This window comes from Schistosoma haematobium, chromosome ZW, assembly GCF_000699445.3.
Source record: "Schistosoma haematobium chromosome ZW, whole genome shotgun sequence".
Classification (NCBI taxonomy): domain Eukaryota; kingdom Metazoa; phylum Platyhelminthes; class Trematoda; order Strigeidida; family Schistosomatidae; genus Schistosoma; species Schistosoma haematobium.
This window is the reverse complement of record NC_067195.1, coordinates 60,737,610-60,758,043: the sequence shown is the minus strand read 5'-3', so window position 1 is coordinate 60,758,043 and position 20,434 is coordinate 60,737,610. Positions and strand designations below refer to the sequence as shown.

The 20,434-nt window shown below is 38.5% G+C and overlaps 3 protein-coding genes across 3 annotated transcripts in view; 2 read left to right on the top strand and 1 right to left on the bottom strand.

The window, feature by feature from the left end:
• The window catches only part of MS3_00004059 (uncharacterized protein), a 39,730-nt gene extending 33,254 nt beyond the window's left edge, over positions 1–6,476 (top strand). Inside the window, exon 5 of the mRNA XM_051211954.1 lies at positions 4,899–6,476. The gene's annotated coding sequence lies outside the window, so the exon portion shown is untranslated. The remainder of the gene's footprint in view (positions 1–4,898) is intronic.
• Positions 6,477–6,738: 262 nt separating this feature from the next.
• Positions 6,739–8,610, top strand: MS3_00001232 (uncharacterized protein). Its single transcript, XM_051208713.1, has one exon. It carries the CDS (start codon positions 7,626–7,628, stop codon positions 7,962–7,964), a length of 339 nt encoding a protein of 112 aa, XP_051072077.1. The 5' UTR covers positions 6,739–7,625; the 3' UTR covers positions 7,965–8,610.
• A 2,070-nt stretch (positions 8,611–10,680) lies between these two features.
• On the bottom strand, positions 10,681–20,190 carry KDELR3_1 (ER lumen protein-retaining receptor 3). Its single transcript, XM_051211953.1, has 4 exons — positions 20,035–20,190; positions 16,460–16,719; positions 13,367–13,619; positions 10,681–12,409 (listed from the first exon to the last, which is right to left on the bottom strand). The coding sequence occupies exons 1-4, from the start codon at positions 20,123–20,125 to the stop codon at positions 12,375–12,377; spliced, it is 639 nt and encodes a 212-aa protein (XP_051072076.1). The 5' UTR covers positions 20,126–20,190; the 3' UTR covers positions 10,681–12,374.
• Positions 20,191–20,434: the final 244 nt, after the last annotated feature.

The following is a 20,434-nucleotide window of genomic DNA, read 5'->3' as shown; positions in this document are numbered from 1 at the left end:
CATGTTTCTCTGCCGTAAAGTAAAACAGAACGGACTGCCGCGCAGTATACTCGTCCCTTTATTGATAGACGGATATCTCGCCTCCGCCAAAGGTGACGTAAGTTGGCAAAAGCCAAACGAGCTTTTCGAATCCGTGCTGAGATTTCGTCCGATACCAACCCATTAGGGCTGATCAGACTTCCAAGATAAGTGAAGTTGTCAACGCGTTCGACTACTTCACTCCCTATCCTTAGTTCAGGTGTTGACGCAGACCAGTCCTGAAGCAACAACTTGCATTTAGAGGGAGAGAAGCGCATTCCAAACATTCTGGCATTGTTACTTAGTGCTACCAAAACTCTGCAATTTATCAGCGTCTTCACCAAACAGGACTATATCATCTGCGTATTCTAAGTCTATAAGTAAACCTCCTGGTAGGAGATCAATACCCGAGAATCCAGTCGACGAGAATGTTATTTCTATCAATAGGTCTATGATGAAGTTAAACAAGAATGGAGAAAGTGGACAGCCTTGACAGACACCACTTGAGGTTGCAAAAGTAGATGACAGCTCGCCATAAGTCCTGACTCGACTAGTAGTGTTCGAGTAAAGAGCTTTCACAAGGTTTATGTACTTCTGGGGTACACCTTTCAATGAGAGACACTGCCACAGAATCTCTCGGTCTACAGAGTCAAATGCTGCTTTTAAGTCAAGAAAGACCACCATTGTCGGACGCCGATAAGTATGCCTATGTTCTAGAACCTGACGAATGGTGAATATGTGGTCAGTGCAGCCACGACCAGTTCTGAAGCCAGCCTGATTTTCTCGTGTTTGCAGTCCACGAGTCTTAGTTAGACGCCCGATAATTATTGAGGCTACTATTTTAGATGCTATATTTGTCAAACTAATCCCTCTGTGGTTGTCACAGGATGATTTTGACCCTTTCTCATATATTGGGACGATAAGTGATTGCGACCAGTCAGATGGGATAACGTCTAACTCCCAGATCTTAGCTAAAATATTAGTCAACCTAATCGCTAAAATTGGACCGCCATCCTTAAAGACTTCTGGAGCCAATCCACCTGGACCAGCTGCCCTTCCTCGTTTCAGATTAACTATAGCCTTCTCAACTTCAGCAAGAGTTTGGGGACCTACTTCAATGTTCCATTCACATTGTCTGGGAATGGAGGGTAGTTGTAGAGTAGCTGAAGGCCAGTTGAACTGTTCTCTGAAATGTTCCGCCCATCGTTTTAAACGTCTGGACTGGAAGCAGATGAGAGTATCGTCTTTTTCCGAAATAATCTCACTTACATTTGACTTATTAATTCCAGTTTCTTTTATTAGTCTGTAAAGCTGTCTTGTGTTCCCTATAGTCGCCGCCTTTTCCATCTCTTTTGCTTTCGTTGCCCACCACTGCTCACGGTCGTTTCTTAGACTTTTTCTTAACCTAGATCTGATTTGTTGTCGCTCTTCATCATGTTCAGAACCTGATGGGACGAGTTTGCGAGAATCCATCAGTGTGATAGACTTTGAAGAAATCCACTGGTTCTTTGAAACTCTGTGGTTTAAGTCACTAATAGATGTCACTGCTGTTTCCACAGCTGCCTGTATTTCATTCCAAGCAACATCTGGGTCAGCCTCGTCTTCAGAACTACCTAATCGTGACCTCAGTTGTTCCTGGAACCTACTTTTGGTTTTCTCGTTACTCAACTAAGTTCTAATGGGTCTTTTTTGCGTCCAGTGAGGCGCAAGCAGATGCGTGCCCGTATTAGGGCGTGGTCGGAGTCTAAGCAGGTACTCCAGAATGAGCGACAATCTTCTACCGACCCTCTCCAACGATGACTGATGGCAATATGGTCTATTTGAGTTCATCATTGGTTTGGTGTAGGGGGTCTCCATGTTAGACGATGTCTCTCCTTATGCTTAAAATTTGTGTTTGCTAAAAATAAACGATTGTCTGAGCATAGTTGCTGCAGGCGATCACCATTATCTGTTCGCTGTGTCGGAATACTAAAATACCCACCTAAATGCCTATCTGTTTGGTTTAAACTACCTATCTGAGCATTAAAGTCACCCCCCTACGAGTACTATGTCTGAGCGTTTAGCTTTCTGAAGAAGTTCGGACAGCTTTCTGTAAAATTCATCTTTCATTTCATCTGAGCTGTAGTCAGTGGGAGTGTAGGCAGAAACGACGAAAAGGCAACGACGTGTGTCCCTATCCTTCCGAGTTCTTACGTAGCCGTTTAGCCGAACAGCACATAAACGACTGTTGGCGGGGATCCACTCTAGCAGTGCTTGTTCCACCCTCATGCTTAATGCTATCCCTACTCCTGCCAGTCCACGAGAGCTGGCCGTCGGGTCACCAGATACACGGAGGGTGTATCTCGTTGGCTCTCCGTTTTGCCGAGGTGAGGTCAAGTGAATGACCATACTGGAATCCTGTATGCGTGTTTCGGAGACACAGCATACATCGATGGTAAGAGACTCTAGGGTTTTAGCCAAGGAAGCCTGCTGAACGATTTGACATAGGGTTTGTACGTTGAAGGCTCCAATGTGTAGTTTGGAGCGAGGTTTCAGTAGACCTGGGACAGTGTTTTGAGCACTAAAATCGTTGGCTATGGTGACACTTGAAAGGGAAGCCGAAAGAGGAAATTTAGAGTTGAAAGTCGATGTAGGAGGAATAATAGGAAGTAAAGACGGAGGTTGATTATGAATACAGTGGTCTTGAGTGCTGTTAGAGCTTTGAGGGCGGTTATCACTTCCCGGTTGCCCACACCGTGGAAGGGTTCTTCTGGAGGTACCTGAAAAGGAAATTGCATTAGAGGTGGTCTTAGTGACCTGAGAGCGTGACCGCAGTGCCCAAGGGACAACTGATTGAGGTCGGTCAAACACGACCTTTTTATGGGTGATTTTTGTGTTAGCTCCGTATTTGCTGAGACCTTATCGCCGGAGACGGATATCCGTGGGATAAGGCGAGGTGTGCATTTTTAGAGTCGACCTTTTCTAATCCCACCCGTCCTTGTGGGAAGGCAGCATCGCTGTCATGCTGGTTGTCTGAAGGAAACACCTTACTGCTGTCACACCTCTGTACAGTCAGCAGTACGACTTCGCCTTCGGACCTTAGGTTTGTTGCTTTTAGTCTTACCGCTCTTCAACCGACCTGTCTGACATGGTAGGACATTGAGGAACGGTTGTTCCAGCCAGTATAGCTTGGTTGCTTCATCACGATAGGCAAGCCCGACCACCACGTCAAGGTAGCAACAACGGTCGTGTTGTAGCACTGTAACTGCAATTCACTTAACTTTTCAACACTTCCTCCCGGTTTCTCCCACCCGTACTCACAGATGCCACTGCAAGTTCTTTCCTTTCAAAAAAAATTCTTAATGAGCTAATTTTTATAAACAAAAACACTAAACACAGCGTTGTAATCGAGTACGAATGCCCATGTGCGTGTACTAGAAGTATTGAAAACAGAGTGAATAACACCAAAATGAAAATCGCATGCAAAAGTAAGCACCTTATTTAAGAAAGTCAGAAACCATCAATTTAACAAAATGAAATCATTGGCAATATATTACTGATTAAATACGGTTTAAATCAATTTGGTATACAGAATCAAAAGTTCTTAAAAAGAACAACTGAGCTACAGGAACCAATAGAAGAAAGGATCAGGGATAATTGGAATTTATGGTTTCACATTAGAGGCGAAAAGTCTCATTTGAATGGTAAGATGATTCGAATGCCTGACCCCAATAGAAGCAACTGAACAGTCCTCAAGTATTGTGTGACAAACAAATAAGAGACATTAAGCGCGAAATATATTGTATATCTAGGTGGGAGGTTAAGTAATGTTACACATAATAAACGATCAGAATTAAAATATGTCGTCATCCAATAACTGAAAGATAGTGGGAAGATAAGTTCTAAATAAAACACATGTGCACCAGTACTCTGGATTACAAGTCGTAATTCTCGTTTCAACTAAAATAATGGCAATTGTTGGTACTTGGTTCAACTCAATCGGTCATTTATTTATGGAGCTAAAAGACTAAAACTAGTGATAAATACATTTAAGGCGAATAGCTTACCCCAATAATTAAAAACAAATGATGCTGAGAAAGAAGATTTATTAGATAAACTGTGAAGTCGACTACCAAAGATACCAGAAAATCCAATTCAAACATTTTTTCCCATGCCACTGACAGTGAGTAATAGTGGAAGCTCAGATTTACTGAATGTGTAGCTATGTATGTGGCGAGATTAAGCATTGCTTTTGTTTACTAACCTTCACACTTATTTGTCTTGTTGAAATGAATTCCAAAGTCGTCGAAAACACAAGAACAATCAAGATCACACCATGCTACTGAAATATGAGTGCGTAGGTGGTAAGTTACAGGTTTTTGACGAGGTACCTCTGGTATTTTGGCTCTAATTATTTGTATGTATAATATCAGACTAGACAGCCATAAAAATGTTCTGATCAGTTCACTTTGAACAACACAATCAAATATTTTAAAATGTAGTTCATATCTAACCACGTAGGTCATCTGACTCGGTAATACAATAGTCCTAATTATTCGGAGTTCATTTCACCAAATTATAAACTCACTAATTTTCAATAATTGTCAGGCTGAAGTCGGTTTTCGATACAAACTATTCACAGACACCCAAAGAAAGTTTTGTTTGGTGGGACCGGAAGTTATTTGGTAGAAAGCTTCTGTCGTTCATCGTACTCCAAAATGAAATTCTTCCCAGCTAATCTTGTATATGTTCCTAGGCAATTCACGTCGCTACCCCAACAACCGTTGACGATGCGATGTGAGAAGACCGAACGAGAGGAGTATTGGACAAATGTATTCCAGGTAGATGTCAGATGCAGACCAAACTCACGAAGTGTGCGAAGATATACTCATCGAAGGAAGGTTGTAGAAGATTCTCAATTCATCCTGCAACATGCAAACAAACGCTGAAAATGTACGGTTGTTAAAAATATTAACACATGATAATCGATTCATGCAGCTGAGCTATCACAGATAAATGAATAGTAATGGTAAAAAAGTGTGGCGTAGAATTTCCCACATCACTACTTCGCTACCTTGAACCTAGTCATCAAACCAGATACTTTATTCAAAAATTTCAAAGTTCGCTCATTACAGGATATTATCTGACCAACCAACTAATGAATATATATCGATCCCATTCCCGATGTCCTACTACTTATCATTATTCTCACATCCAGTGTGTCATAGTTGATAAATAGAATAAAGATCTATATTAGCTGAAGACACTGTGTTGATGATTCTAATTAACAATATCGGAACTACACACATGACATCATCTCAACATATGTGTGGATAACAATCACAAACAAGACACATAACCATGTATAAACCAAAGCGATTACATTTAATACTATGACACTCTCATACGGTTTGTTATCAGATCTTACCAGAGTTATCGAGAAGTCAGAATGATTCAATTGACTGTCACCTGTTTTGTTGCACTAGTTATTAGAACGAATAATAATTCAAGTTGTACAACTAAGGCACTCATAGGGAGATGTACAAACACAAAATATCAAATTACACAGTTGTTATGCGTCTGACGAAGAATTCATGTTAATAGGCAAACAGAACGAGATCATGCCAACGATAACTCTGATACATACGTATCTACACCACTGATGCTCTTCTCTTTTGCCTATATTTTTGACAAATATATTTTCAACTCACTATATGAGATAAATTGAGCATGATTCCGAAATTGATGTACGGAAATGCATTTGCATCTCGTAGATTAGACAATTTATCAAAATATGTGTTGCAATTGACTGAGGTGAAAATTAAGTGAGATTATATTTAGTTAGTATGGAAAATTAACTAACCACCAGTCTTATTATACGTGCCAATCACTTCGTCATGCTACTTGAGATAACTTCAAACGGATTTTGTTGAAATATATGTTAGTTCGGTTGTATGTATGTCGGCAGGGTGAAATGTCTTTTCAACAGATATTTTCAGTCAACGTATTTGGACGATCAATATATTTTTGGAAATTATTTTGTGTATCAGCTACAAAGAAGCTATACTTTATGTAACGATCAATTATATACGTCAGTGGATTGAGAAATGTTTGATAGTGATTTCAATTGTACTGATCATATTTCGAGTTATATGACATGTTATACATTCTTTATGAGCAGTTTAAAAATACCCACAGAATAGTAAAAACGAAAGAATATTTGAGAGTGCAACTGTTTTCAATAACCTAATTATCAGACTCTACATTTATCGGTCCATAATAAATGTTATATTTTACAAGGCCAAAATAAGTCATACATTAGTGAGTTTGACGATATGTTGGAAATGGTGAACTTTTGAATCTGTTATGACATTCTTCAAACTTGTGTTATTTGTAAATTTGAAAGGTCATTTAATAAAGGTCAGAATAATTTGTAGTAGTATCAGGTTATAATCAATATTTCGAAAGTGTAATAAAAAGACGAAGATTATCAGAACTATGTGATATTAGAACAATACATTTCGAACAATCTGATCACACATAAATTGTTAAGAGCATTGATAAATATTGCGCTAGCATATCACATCGTTCTGATAATCTTCGTCTTATTACACTATCGAAATTTATCAATGTGACTAATGGCTTTATAATCAATATAATAGCGAAATATTAAATCATATAGATAAAATGAATAATAGTGGAATTTCGTCTTGTAAATCGAGGTAATAATAATAATAATGACGTCGTTCGAATAAAATATGTAGAAAGAGAGGCGTTGTAAAGGTAACTATTGTAAAAGAAATTCACGTGGATTGGGAAAGATGAATGCGTAGATTAAGAAAGATATGAACACAAAATAAAATGGGAGGGGAATAAAAGATTTACAATATCCAGTCCAGGTATCTGGTGATCCGGTCGTGGACTAAGGTAGACATATAGGTTGGATATACCTCTTCTGGATTTATAAGTTCGTTTCTCTGGAGTTGATCCAGATGGCTTCGTCTATGTAGATAAGCCATAATCTAATACCTTCAGGTAGATTGTTTGGAACTTGATATTAAGAGATAGATTCATCTATTTTAATCTGATCTTCACCATCTACTAAGTGAAAGAGAATGGTGCTATTAGATATAGTGACTCCTTTTCCCAGACATGCTGATACATGTTTCATGAACGAGCTCTTAGGTGGGGAAGACCAATGTACTGTCAAAGCCAAATTACATACTGCTTTTGTAATATATGAAAACCATATATTAAATACACCATTTTCAGATGTTATATCAGTTATCCTTTACATGCTTCATGATTCTTTCAATTATGTTGTTACTAGAACAATATTTTTTCTCTCCCTTCTCAGGCGAAACTTTTCAAAATTTTAATGGCGTGCATTCCAGTTCCGATAGATGCTACATACTACTTATAACAGGAAAAATAAGTAGCATAGACCACACATGTTTACAAGCACACAAGGATAAACCCCTGTGGATACAAGCTATGCTACTAACTTCATTGCGACAGATGAATTGGTATACACACATGGAGGAGCCCGTCTTTGGAAACCTATTCATGATTTATGTAAGTGCTGGTTTGGTAAAGACGATTACATGTAACTTGGCGTCAATGTAGTTATGAACAGGACTAATTACATAGATAAAATGAATACCCTTCTGCGTGATCAAACTAAATTCCAGACGCATGAGTCATGTAAAGAACTTGATGAAAAGATCGAACGTCAGTTAACCACGAGATTAAAACCTTTAAAACGATATCAATACATCTCTGAGGATGCCTATATTGGACTCAAGCTTTCCGGAACACATCCCCCTCGACTCCATGACTTACCCACGATTCACAAACTAGAGGTTCGTTTACGTCCAATTATAGGCATGTCAAACTCACTATACCATTCAACAGCAAAATGGTTGGTGAGATTATCAGAAGTTATCAGTCGGTCAGCAACAACATAGAACTTCGTACGTACGTAAATCAGTTCGAGTTGCCATACCGCATTACCACAGAGATGCAGTTGTCGATTCAAATCCCATAGTGGTAGGGGTAATAAAAGTATAAACAGTAATCAGAAAGATTACAGTTTGAAGACGTTATTCAAGGAGTTTAATCGACTGAAATAAATTTGGAAAGATAAAGTGACACGAAGAATTTAGATTAGAATTTGATGGAACACAAAAGGTGGATGCAACTGCGCCATTGCAAACGATTTTGAGCCATGTCATTCAGGGTCTCTGAGATGGTGGAGAAGATTTGTAGCTCAGGTGGATGATTTTGATGGAGTTTTGTTCTCTGAGCTGGATGGTTTGGTCGTGGAGCTTTCATCGTTCTTCTGAACGACATCATCAGCACAAACTTCAGATAGAAGTGAAGTGTTTGAATTTCTTCATATGTGTTTCACAGCTTGTTCTGTGCACCTCGATGTTGATTGGTTCTTGTTGACCTTAAATTTATCATTGTTTACTTCTTTGTTTTGGTTGTGTCTCCCATTGGTTTGATTTTTGTTCCCATATTTATGCATGGTTTTCCTGATTGGTTGATAAATTGGATTGATTTCAATATGTTTGTTGATTGCTGATTGACCTGAGTGCCAGGCTTCTAGAAATTCTCTGGTGTTTTTGGAGTTTCCTCTGTCTAAGATTTCTACATTTTCCCAATCGAATGAGTGTCCGTAGTTATCCACGTGTATTGAAATAAGTGAAGAAATATCATGGCGTTTGACTGCTAATTGATGTTCATGTAGGCGTAGGCGGAGGGGACGTCCGCTTTGTCCGATGTAGTGTTTGTCGCAGTTGGTACAGTTTATTTTGTAGATAATGTTTGATTTGTTCTCCTTTGTTATTTCATCTTTTGGTTTGCATAAGATTGATTGTAGTGATTTTGTTGGTTTGTGTGCCACACCTATCCCGAAGGTTTTCAGCAGTCTCGTTGCAGTTTCTGATATTCCTTGTATGTACGGTAGGGTGATCCTTTTACTGATTTTTGTGCCTGACTTGGGTTGTGATGCTGTGTGCCGTTGGTGCTTTTTGATAAAGTTGATTGGGTAGCCGTTCTTTTGAAATATGTCCTTCAGGTATTTCTCTTCATTTCTTCGTGCTGCCAGTGTGCTGCAGTGTGTCCTCGCCCTCTTGAACAATGTGTGTACGCAGTTGATTTTGTGAGCCCTTGGGTTGTTGCTGTTGTAGTTGAGAATTTGATCTGTATGGGTTGGTTTCCTATATACTTGAGTTTCCAGTTTTCCTGTATCAGTTCTAGTGATCAATATATCCAAAAATGCTAGTTGGTTGTTTGACTCCTGTTCCATTGTGAACTTGATGTCATTGAAAACGTTGTTGATCAGTTTGTATGTGTTTTCCAGTTCATCCTTTTTGACGATGACGAAGGTGTCGTCTACGTAGCGAATCCAAATTTTTGGCTTGATCACTGGTAATATCGTGGCTTCTAGTCTTTGCATCACTGCTTCTGCGATCAGTCCTGATATTGGTGATCCCATTGGTGTCCCTTTTGTTTGTTTGTAGATTTTGTTGTTGAATTGAAAATATGTTGTTAGGCATAAATCGATGAGCTCCAGTAGACTTTGAATTTGAAGCGTCGTGTATTTGGTGAGATTTGTGTCGTTGTTGAGTAGTAGGGATATAGTTTCTTTTGCTAACTGTGGTTCAATTGAGGTGAACAGTGCAGTTACGTCGAAGGATATCATGAGTTCGTCGTTGTTGATTTGAATGTCCCTAATTTGGTCCAAGAATTGTGTTGGGGATTTGATGGAGTGTTTGGCTGAATCTACTAGATGTCTCAGTATTCGTGAAATTTCTTTTGACAAATTGTACGTTGGCGTTCCGGGGAGTCAGGCACAAAAATCAGTAAAAGGATCACCCTACCGTACATACAAGGAATATCAGAAACTGCAACGAGACTGCTGAAAACCTTCGGGATAGGTGTGGCACACAAACCACTTTATCAATCGATTTGCCATCCCTACCTAGTACCCGTTTCCTAACAACTGCGTTACTTACTCGATGGTCCCATGATATACGAGCAATGTTTCGAAGACATCTATGATCCAATACTAGTAACCTACGGATATCCTCTACCCTTACCGGCCACGTTTCACCACCATAAAGTAGGACGGAACGAACTGCTGCGCAGTAAACCCTCCCTTTGGTTGATAGACGGATATCACGCCTACGCCATAAATGACGCAAGTTGGTAAAAGCTAGTCGAGCCTTCTGTATCCGTGCTGAGATTTCGTCACACACCAAACCACAAGGGCTGATGAGACTCCCAAGATAAGTGAGGTGATCGACACGTTCAATTACTTCACTCCCTATCACTAGTTCGGGTGTCAATGCAACCCAATCCTGAAGCAACATTTTACATTTCGAGGGGGAGTATCGCATCCCGAACATGCTTAGAGTGGTCAGAAGACTGCAATTTGTCAGCGTCTTTAACAAATAAAGCTATATCATCAGCATATTCCAAGCCAATAAGTGAACCTCCCGGTAGAAGTTCAACCCCTGGAAATCTAGACGAGGAAAGTTTCATCTCTAAAAGCACGTCAACGACAAAGTTGAACAAGAATGGAGTGGACAGCCCTGACGAACACCACTTGAGGTAATCAATTCTGATGACAGTTCGCCATAAGCTCTCACTCTACCATTTGTGTTCGAGTAGAGAGCCTTTATAAGGTTAATGTACTTCTTTGGTACTCCTGTCAATGACAAACACTGCCATAGAACCTCACGATCAACAGAGTCGAATGCTGCCTTAAGATCGAGAAATACTACCATTGTGGGGCGTCTGAATTTGTGTCCGTGTTTTAGAACCTGACGTAGTGCGAGTATCTGATCTATACAACCAAGTCCAGGTCGAAAACCAGCCTGATTTTCTCTAGTCTGCTCTTCACGAGCTTTAGTTGGGCGTCGAAGTGTTATTGAAGCTAATATTTTAGACACTATATTTGTCAAACTGATTCCTCTGTGATTGTCACAAGAAGACTTTTGTCCTTCCTTATAGACTGACACAATCAGCGATTGAGACCAGTCAGATGGGATTTTGTCCAGTTCCCAAATTTTACCCAAGACCCCAGTCAATCCCACTGCTAATACTGGACCGCCATTCTTAAAAATCCTAGGGGTAGACAAATGGCGTACGAACTAATCGTTGGTCACCGGCTACCATGGGACTGCATCTCCTTACGACGCCCCACTGCCTTGTGGTCAGACCTTCAGGTCGAAGGTTCGGGGTGTGACCCCCTAAGAAAACCACCTGCCTCGGTTTGGGCACCCGGGCAGTATCACAGCCCTCACACATATCAAATTAGATTTGTGTGGCGCATAGGTATTTGGTGCCTCTTTGTGCCAATATCTGTGTATTAAAATAAAAATTGGTGCCTCCCTACCTCCAGAGGTAGACCTATCATAGCCTGCTGCTCTCCTTCGATTCAGATTCCCTATAGCTTTTTCAACTTCGTGAAGATTTGGAGGACTTACATCAACTTGCCATTCAGGTCGACTCTGTTTGACCATCGTTGTCTTCGAAGGATTACTGACGTCATGGCAATACCATGTTAATAATGTAAAGGTTCAGCATCATGTGTTCGGGCACAGCAACAATAATTCAATTGGTATTACTTTCTTGAAACATCGACTTCGGTGGCTTGGATGTATTTTATGGTTGTTGTCTCAGAGAATTCCACGTCGTGCATTATTTACCGACGCTGGGACTGGTTGGAAAAAGCGGAGAGGTGGTCAGTGTATGACATGCTGTCGTGGTATGAAAGAAAGCTGCACAGGACTGGCTTCTTTTGTTCCCTCACGACTCCCTGGTTGGTGTTCTAGAGATGATGTAACACAGCGGCTTGAGACGTTATCAGATACGTCTCAGAAGAAAGGCCAGTGGCGATCCTGTTGTAACTTTCTTCAGAAAATTGAACGTAGTTTCTTTAACCGGACGAATTCTTTCTGGTTGTACCTTTGCTAAATGAACTGCCTCTCCCATTATTATTTCACTGTCATACACTAATTTCTTATCGTTATTGTCCTCTTTTTTCTCATACGCATTTTATATCCCTTCACATTCTCATTGTTATTGTACGGCGCATATGTATTTGGTGCATCTTTGTACCAATATTTAGGTGTTCAAATAAATAAATAGACTCCAAAAGGAGTAAACTGTTTGATCGCCGTAATTAAATGTATGTCAATCACCAGTCGTCCAAGTATTTTTTTAATTATTAGTCTCGTAATAACAAAGAATCGTAAGCAGAAATATATGATGCATAAGACCATTTTATTTTATAACACAACTATAGAGAAACAAAGCAAAAACATCATAAAGTCAAAAATATAAATATTGGAAATTAGTAGAGATCAGGCAGGTAGTCGTAAGTCACGTCCTTTAATAACTGTAAACAAAAGAAAGAGATACGTTAGTTAATTAGGTGACGTTGGTTGTTAGTGGAATTAGTCATTAGTTCTGTACAGTTAGATCGTAATTAATGACGAATTCTATATAATAGGGCGTAAACGGATCATACTAAGAAGCAGTTTCTAGTAATGCATTTTTGATTAACATAACACGAGCTAAATATCTCCAAGTTGTGAATAATAAGACTCTTATACGTAGTTTAAACAGCAAAGTTCGTTTTATCGTCAAATTGGCTATCATGAAGAACAAGTTATACCTAATATAAAAGTTTAGACCTTAATTGACGAATGTTTTATCAAATCTCTGGAAGATGTTTAACGTAATATTGTGAAGCGAACAGAGTATGAAAAGTTAAACCAACAATTTTCAACCAAGAATTTGAGTATTTCGGCGTCCAAAGACTTATAATGACAGCAATTTTATGTACTAATAGTGGCTTTTCCTGAGCCTTGAAACAGCATATATTAGAATAAGGATATAAAGAAATGACCTTTCATCATCGTATCTTGGAGTATCTAGTTCTATTTTAATCGAACATAGCTTTAAGACATATTCAGGAAACAAACCATTAAACAATAAAATGTCGGGCAAACCATGTATATGAAATCTTTACCATGAACATTAAAATGAATTCTAAGACGTCACTAACGCATCTGAAAAGTGAAGAAGACCGATTGAAATAGTCATAGTACCCAGGCGGTGGGTAGTGGCTAACCATTTACTCATATCTTAATTGTTAGTCAGAACATTGTTTCCAAAATAGACTCTTCACTGAAATACTAGAGGTTACTAGAAACAGTAAACGAACGAGTCGAATAACAACATGAGTGTAGACATGTTGCATAGGAGCAGTTATGTTAACTAGTGGATAAAATACGCTAAAAATTACCTCCAGTCATTTAAAAACATACGCGAAATCAAATATATAATTTACCTTTAGCTATATACAAATAGAAGAAGTCACAGTATAATAATGTTTGTACAATACCCGCAACAACAGCAATATAGTCGAGATAATCATCAAAAACATAACGGTATATCCAGTTGAACAAATACAATGCACGGTACGATCCTAACGCAAATAAGTAGTGAGAAGTGATTGTTTCAGCTTCGCCAGTTTTGCTAATCATAAACAACTGAGGCATAATAGCAACCGATTCCAAGTAAATGGAGAAAGCCCACAGTACCTTTGAGTAGTTAAGGGAAATACAAAAAATGACATATTAGAGAAGGAATGGGTAAAGAAAACTTGAAATAACATCCGGTATGTACAATAAGAGGCACATGATTAAAGAAATCATGATGATAACACATTTACCATTCAAAAATGACTTAATAATGGAAAATTCTTCAGTAATCAAGCCAACAAAAGTTAATGTTTTTAGTGATAAATTAGTAAAAATAAATCAAAAGCTGGGTTTCGAGAGAAACTCAGGTAATCTAAATATATATTTCATGTTAGTGATATTTGAATTACGGAGGGAGCACAAAATGGTGGGCCCGAATCCCAGAACATTGAATATTGAGTTGCCTGTCTACTTCAACCAACACTTCCTATTGTTTATGGAAACGAAATGAAATGTCTGGAGACGAAAATAGCTAAACTGTGCTTTACTGTCTGTAGCTCCACGTTTTAACGGAAAATTTAAATTTAAAATTTGAAGCTAAAGTTCGCGATTCGTTGATATCTATCTGTATGTGACTCGTTTTATGTGAATCCTCGTGAGGAAATCACTCAGTTCTTTGCAAAAGATCTCTGGAAATGTCCGTCGACGTTTTCTGAAGAATCAAACGAAGCTATGATACCTTACTTTGCAAACGATCCACAACTTATTGACCTAAGGTTTAGGTTGATCTATGTTTTAAACTTGCTAACCAGTTGATCATGAAGCTTCACTTTGCTTGGCTCAATGGCTACTGTATAACAAGTTATGATGAATTGGTTTGGCGACCTTATGGATTGTTTTCTTACGCTATTAAAATTAGTGTTTTCCGCGAATTGGAGTGGTGGTTTAATATTCAATGTGTTCGACTTTCAGACACCAAATCCCAGACTCGAATCCCAATCTGTATACTTCAATCTGGTCATCCACGTACTATAATTACCCTGATACTTGTATTCAAGTACCTAGTGAATGAGTGAATTACTTATTGACTTACAGTGTCACTTTATAAACTCATCGCACATGTTTAGTTAGAATAATCCTCGAGTCGGTTTCTAGGACAGCATATGTAAAACCTATCCAAATCATGTATTAAAAAGGTTTGCATAATCTCGAAAAAGTTAAAGAGACTGAGCAGTTCCAAGCAAAGAAAAAAAAATGAAAATCAGAAGCTATTTTCCAGTGAATCAGCATACATATTTTTGATGCGCATTTGTCAAGTAATTGATCTACAGTATTTTAATTAGAAGGTTCCATTTGATCCCTTAACTGTTATCATACCTTTCTCCATTCATTGTATTGTTCATTAAACACAAACCTATTCCTCAAACTTTGTATTAGAAAGATCCTAATTATTAAGAGATTAGGCTTTAATTATGATGGTATTGTAGACTTCTTTATATATGAATATACAAACTAAGGTACTTGCTTAACAGCATGCATATGACAACTAAAAATGAGAATAAGAACTGACTGAATACATCCTATTACTAGATTTAAAATTCAAGGCGTTATTGGCGTAAGTGAGAAATAAAACAAGTATTACATAGATATTGCCATTGTATGCAATATACCATACAAATGATTGATTAATACTTCAAGATCTAGTAATCGGACTTAACAAGGATAGTGTAAAATAATTCACACTAAAGAGTTAGTTATGAAACACACCAAAAAGAAAACATAGCAACAGAAATTGCATTTTGTTATTCGGATGATAATCTTGATATCTGTCAAACGATTTGTTTAGGGCTCATTCTACTTTTTATTTCTCATTGAATCCATAAAATTGTATGTATTGAGTAATCCTTCACTATAGTTTGAATTTGATTGGTTATCACATCACTATATCTCGGCCACTATTATATATATATATATATATATATATATATATATATTCTAAATTTTAATAAGTTTCGATAGACCTACGAATTGACTGGTGTACATTGGATTCTTTTCGTTTCAACGTTTACAAGTGATAACCATTTCACCTTACCGAAAATCCTCAATTCCTATTACACATTTCAAAAGGTGTATTTACCTTAAATCAGACATGCATTTTATGAACCTATTGGGCTCATGGAAAATAATATATCATTTATTAGGTATTTGAATATGAGCAACAAAGTGTGAGAGCTATTGATGCTACCTGGTTGACCAAACCGAAGCAGATGGGGTGGGGTTCGATCCTGCGACTTAGTTTCTAGAAGTCAGACGCTTTAATCATTGAGCCAATGCTACACTTGTGCTTATAACTGTGGAACCCTATGAGGCTTTATGGAAAGGAATATTCTCTGTTCGTATGTGCTTCAGTATTCGAAAAACTATGGAAGCTGCTTTTCTATGGAAGCCAAACACTCATCTTATGTTCACCACTAATGACGGTTCGATTAAAAAAACAGAAGGATGTACTGTATGTTTATCCACTTCCTACCCAAACATGAAAAGTTGGCTTTGTTATGAAAATATAAGTAATTTATCGAGAGTACAAGATTAATCCTAGAGGTACCTTAAAAGTTATCTCAAACGTGTAAGAAACATCAAGCTTTATGTTCATATATAATATAATTCATCAGCTGGAGACCTTAAGTGACATAGACTTTAATCAGTTATAGTGATGAGGATGGATTACCTCTAAAATTAATTTGGACAATAGAATTACAATTCCAGAGTTACGTACTCAGTCTCATTTTGGTTTTGCTTCTAGTATTACCTAATCAGTGTCGTTATAAAAGCTGGTTGTTTTGGATTGTTTGGTGTGAGCCAATCTAAACTGATGCACCATTACAATACCTAACTGTAAATTGTTTGTTTCAGCCAAATTATCAAAGTGAAAATCGAAAAATCTGTATTGAAGGCCTTACCTCATATAAAGAAAATTCGTAATTGGCCACTAATCCTAGAAGCAGACTGGGGATCAGCAACAAATACACAGCAAATGTATCATGATTAGAATCGTAGGTAGCCTTGAATTTGAAATACATGAAGTAGACGGTCGCACAAGAGCAAATGATAAAGAAAAGCTTCATGATGGTGTTATACAGTGAAATGAAATTGAAAAACAAGTCCACGTAACGTGACATAAACACAACCGCAAAAAGAAGTTGAGATTTTCCTGAAAGTCCTACAAAGTGGATACAAGTAATCCAAGTGAAGTATATTGAAAAGGTTACATAAATCAACAAAATCGCTCACATAGAAAACCGACAACTATTTGCGGACATTACCTCAATGACTAGATTTCATTCACAAAGACATGAAAACACTTAATCCTTTCAAAATGGTTGGTAGATAAGTTTAGATATCGCAGGACGCTCAACTTCAAGATCAACAAGCTGGATTGCGTAAGGATGGGTCGTGCACAGACCGAATTGCGACACTACGGATGGTGTTATTGTCTAACCTCAACCAATTCACGAAGGCCCTGGGTTCGAACCCCGCAAGCGGGATCGTGGATGCGTGCTGCTGAGGAGTCCCACAGTAGGACGAAACGACCATCCGGCACTTCCAGGTTTTCTATGGTGGTCTAACATCGATCAGTTCATAATCTCAAATGAAAACTTAATAATCTCTACAACCGCTATACTGATAAGTGAAGTTGTCGACGAGTTCGACTACTTCACTCCCTATCCTTAGTTCAGGTGTTGACGCAGACCAGTCCTGAAGCAACAACTTGCATTTAGAGGGAGAGAAGCGCATTCCAAACATTCTGGCATTGTTACTTAGTGCTACCAAAACTCTGCAATTTATCAGCGTCTTCACCAAACAGGACTATATCATCTGCGTATTCTAAGTCTATAAGTAAACCTCCTGGTAGGAGATCAATACCCGAGAATCCAGTCGACGAGAATGTTATTTCTATCAATAGGTCTATGATGAAGTTAAACAAGAATGGAGAAAGTGGACAGCCTTGACAGACACCACTTGAGGTTGCAAAAGTAGATGACAGCTCGCCATAAGTCCTGACTCGACTAGTAGTGTTCGAGTAAAGAGCTTTCACAAGGTTTATGTACTTCTGGGGTACACCTTTCAATGAGAGACACTGCCACAGAATCTCTCGGTCTACAGAGTCAAATGCTGCTTTTAAGTCAAGAAAGACCACCATTGTCGGACGCCGATAAGTATGCCTATGTTCTAGAACCTGACGAATGGTGAATATGTGGTCAGTGCAGCCACGACCAGTTCTGAAGCCAGCCTGATTTTCTCGTGTTTGCAGTCCACGAGTCTTAGTTAGACGCCCGATAATTATTGAGGCTACTATTTTAGATGCTATATTTGTCAAACTAATCCCTTTATTTTTACCACAGGATGATTTCGACCCCTTCTTATACATTGGGACAATCAATGATTGCGACCAGTCCGATGGGATTACGTCCAACTCCCAAATCTTAACTAAAATATTAGTCAACCTAATCGCTAAAACTGGATCACTATACTTAAGGGCATCTGGAGCCAATCTATCGGGACTAGCAGCTCTTCCTCGTTTCGGATTAGCTATAGCCTGTTAAACTACAGCTAGAGTCGAAGGACCTACTTCAATGTTCCATTCAGTGTCTGGGAATGGTGGGTAGATGTAGAGTAGCTGATTCTATTTATTTATTTGAACACATAAATATTGGTACAAGAGAGCGCCAATATATATGCGCCACACAAAACAATGAGAATTCGAAGAGAAAGAAAAAAAGTAAGGAGCGTGAAAAAAAGAGAACAATAACGAAGAGGTTGGTGTAAGGTAGTGTAGCAATAATAATAGTAATAATGAGGGAACGGAAAGGTACAATCAGAAGAAATCTTTCAGTTAAGGGAGACACAACCACTTTTTATGAAGAAAGTAAACGAAGGTTACAGCAGGATCGCCACTGGCTTCTATTCTGAGCCATATCTGATAGAGTAGCTGAAGGGCAAGGTAAACCATTGCCTAAAGTGTTCTGTCCATCTTTCTGAACGTCTGGGCTGAGAGCACACATTAGTGTCGTCTTTTTCCGAGACCATCTCGCTTACACCCGACTTTTTCGTACGTTTCTTTTACCAGTCTGAAGAGCTGTTTTGTGCTACCTTCAGCCACCGCCTTTTATACTTCTTTTGATTTCGATACAGCCTATGACAGACTTCGTTGGTTCCAGGTCGGCGGCTTATTTCCCAAGAGGCATAACAGATTTAGGGAAGTACGCAAGGTGATATCACTAAAGTTAAACCACTTGTGCCACATGAAAATCCTCAGTCTCTGTCTTAATAATGATGAAAATCTTAATTTTATCAGAGTATATGGCAGCTGACTTCAAACCAGTAAGTTCAATTATTTTAATTTGTATGAAGACGCTTGAATCAGTCTTATGCAACATGAAACCTGGCATATATGTACATCGACTCCAGCTGCCACACCATATTAGCACTGCTATTAAAACCTTCGCAAATATAACGTTTACTTGACTAGGATTCAGAAACTGATAAGTTTATGACGAAGGTACTTTATGTACGTGAGGTTGCAAACTTTCCTACCTATTGATACACACTATTATGACCAATGAGTTGTTGGGAAAAAACAGCGGGCAGATGCAAGTACTAAGATCGTGGACTGGCTATTGATGTAATATTCTTAGATTCCAGAAAATGATTTGATAAGGTAGCTGTTTCAAGCATGAATTATGTAGGGACCCTCTATATTTGGAATAGAAGACATACCTGGACCAGAAGGTACCCAGATATTGAGAGCGAAGAGTGAAAGTTAATGGGATGCAATCTAAATGGTAGTTTCTGTGAGCAGAATACCGCTATATATTATCTTTGATTCTCCAACACTTTCACACTATGGTGTAGAAGCATTGGTAATTATTTGACACACATGTCAACTAACTATCAACGTTTACGCCATTAACACACTTGAAGATAACATGAAGATACGGAGAGTAAGTAGCAAGGCTGACAGGCTTGGGTTGATCAAGCCTTTCAGTTTCAGTTCAGAAAAGACGGAAGGATTAATGGCCTGTGCTAATCCTGGCAATGGTGGTCTCAGTTGATCCAACTTTCTTTTGAAAGAGTCAACGGATGGAGCCCCAACCACGTGCTGATGTAATGAATTGCACTCGAATTTGTGTTGGGCGTAACCCGTAGAATAATACCGACCTCCCAGCCTGGAGGAATATTTACGTTTTTCCAAATAATTCAAAAACCACTAATATTTCCAATATTTGGAAAAAAACCGACCAAATCGAAGGGAATCTTGATGAATCCCCAAAAGTCAGTGGAATAATCTAGGGAGTGAGCTAATTAGCTGGAAGAAAGTAAGCCAGTGCGATCTTATTATAATGTGAAAGGAACCTACTAGGACTAGTATTGCAATGACGAGAATGACAAAAGTTTCACTATTTAAGATGCGAAACTTTGTAGTGTTTTTGGCGTACATATGACAGTACAGGAGTACTGACAGAAGGTATCTTACCAGCACATGACTTAGTCTTCCAGATTTTCTTTAGGAGGATTATGAGGGCGACGAGATGGGAGAAATCCCCCAATAACCTGAATATGTTCATGCCTTTTTGTACCGAGATGAATACTGATACGCGCCACACTCGTGGCCTTTCTCAATAAACAATGTACATCTAAATATGAAACTAGTGAGCAAAACGTACTTCAGATCGAGAATTTCAGACATTTTAAATGTCTAGATGCCTTTGACACACAAACAGCCTAGAATTTGATAGTGAGTTGAACAGTAACAACAGTCCGTTACTCATCTACTTATGAAACCCATACCTAAGAATGGAAAGTCTAAATCTCCTTCTTTGATGAATTTTTATACTAAGGTGGATTATTTGGTTTAGAGTTTCTGTCTTGACTTA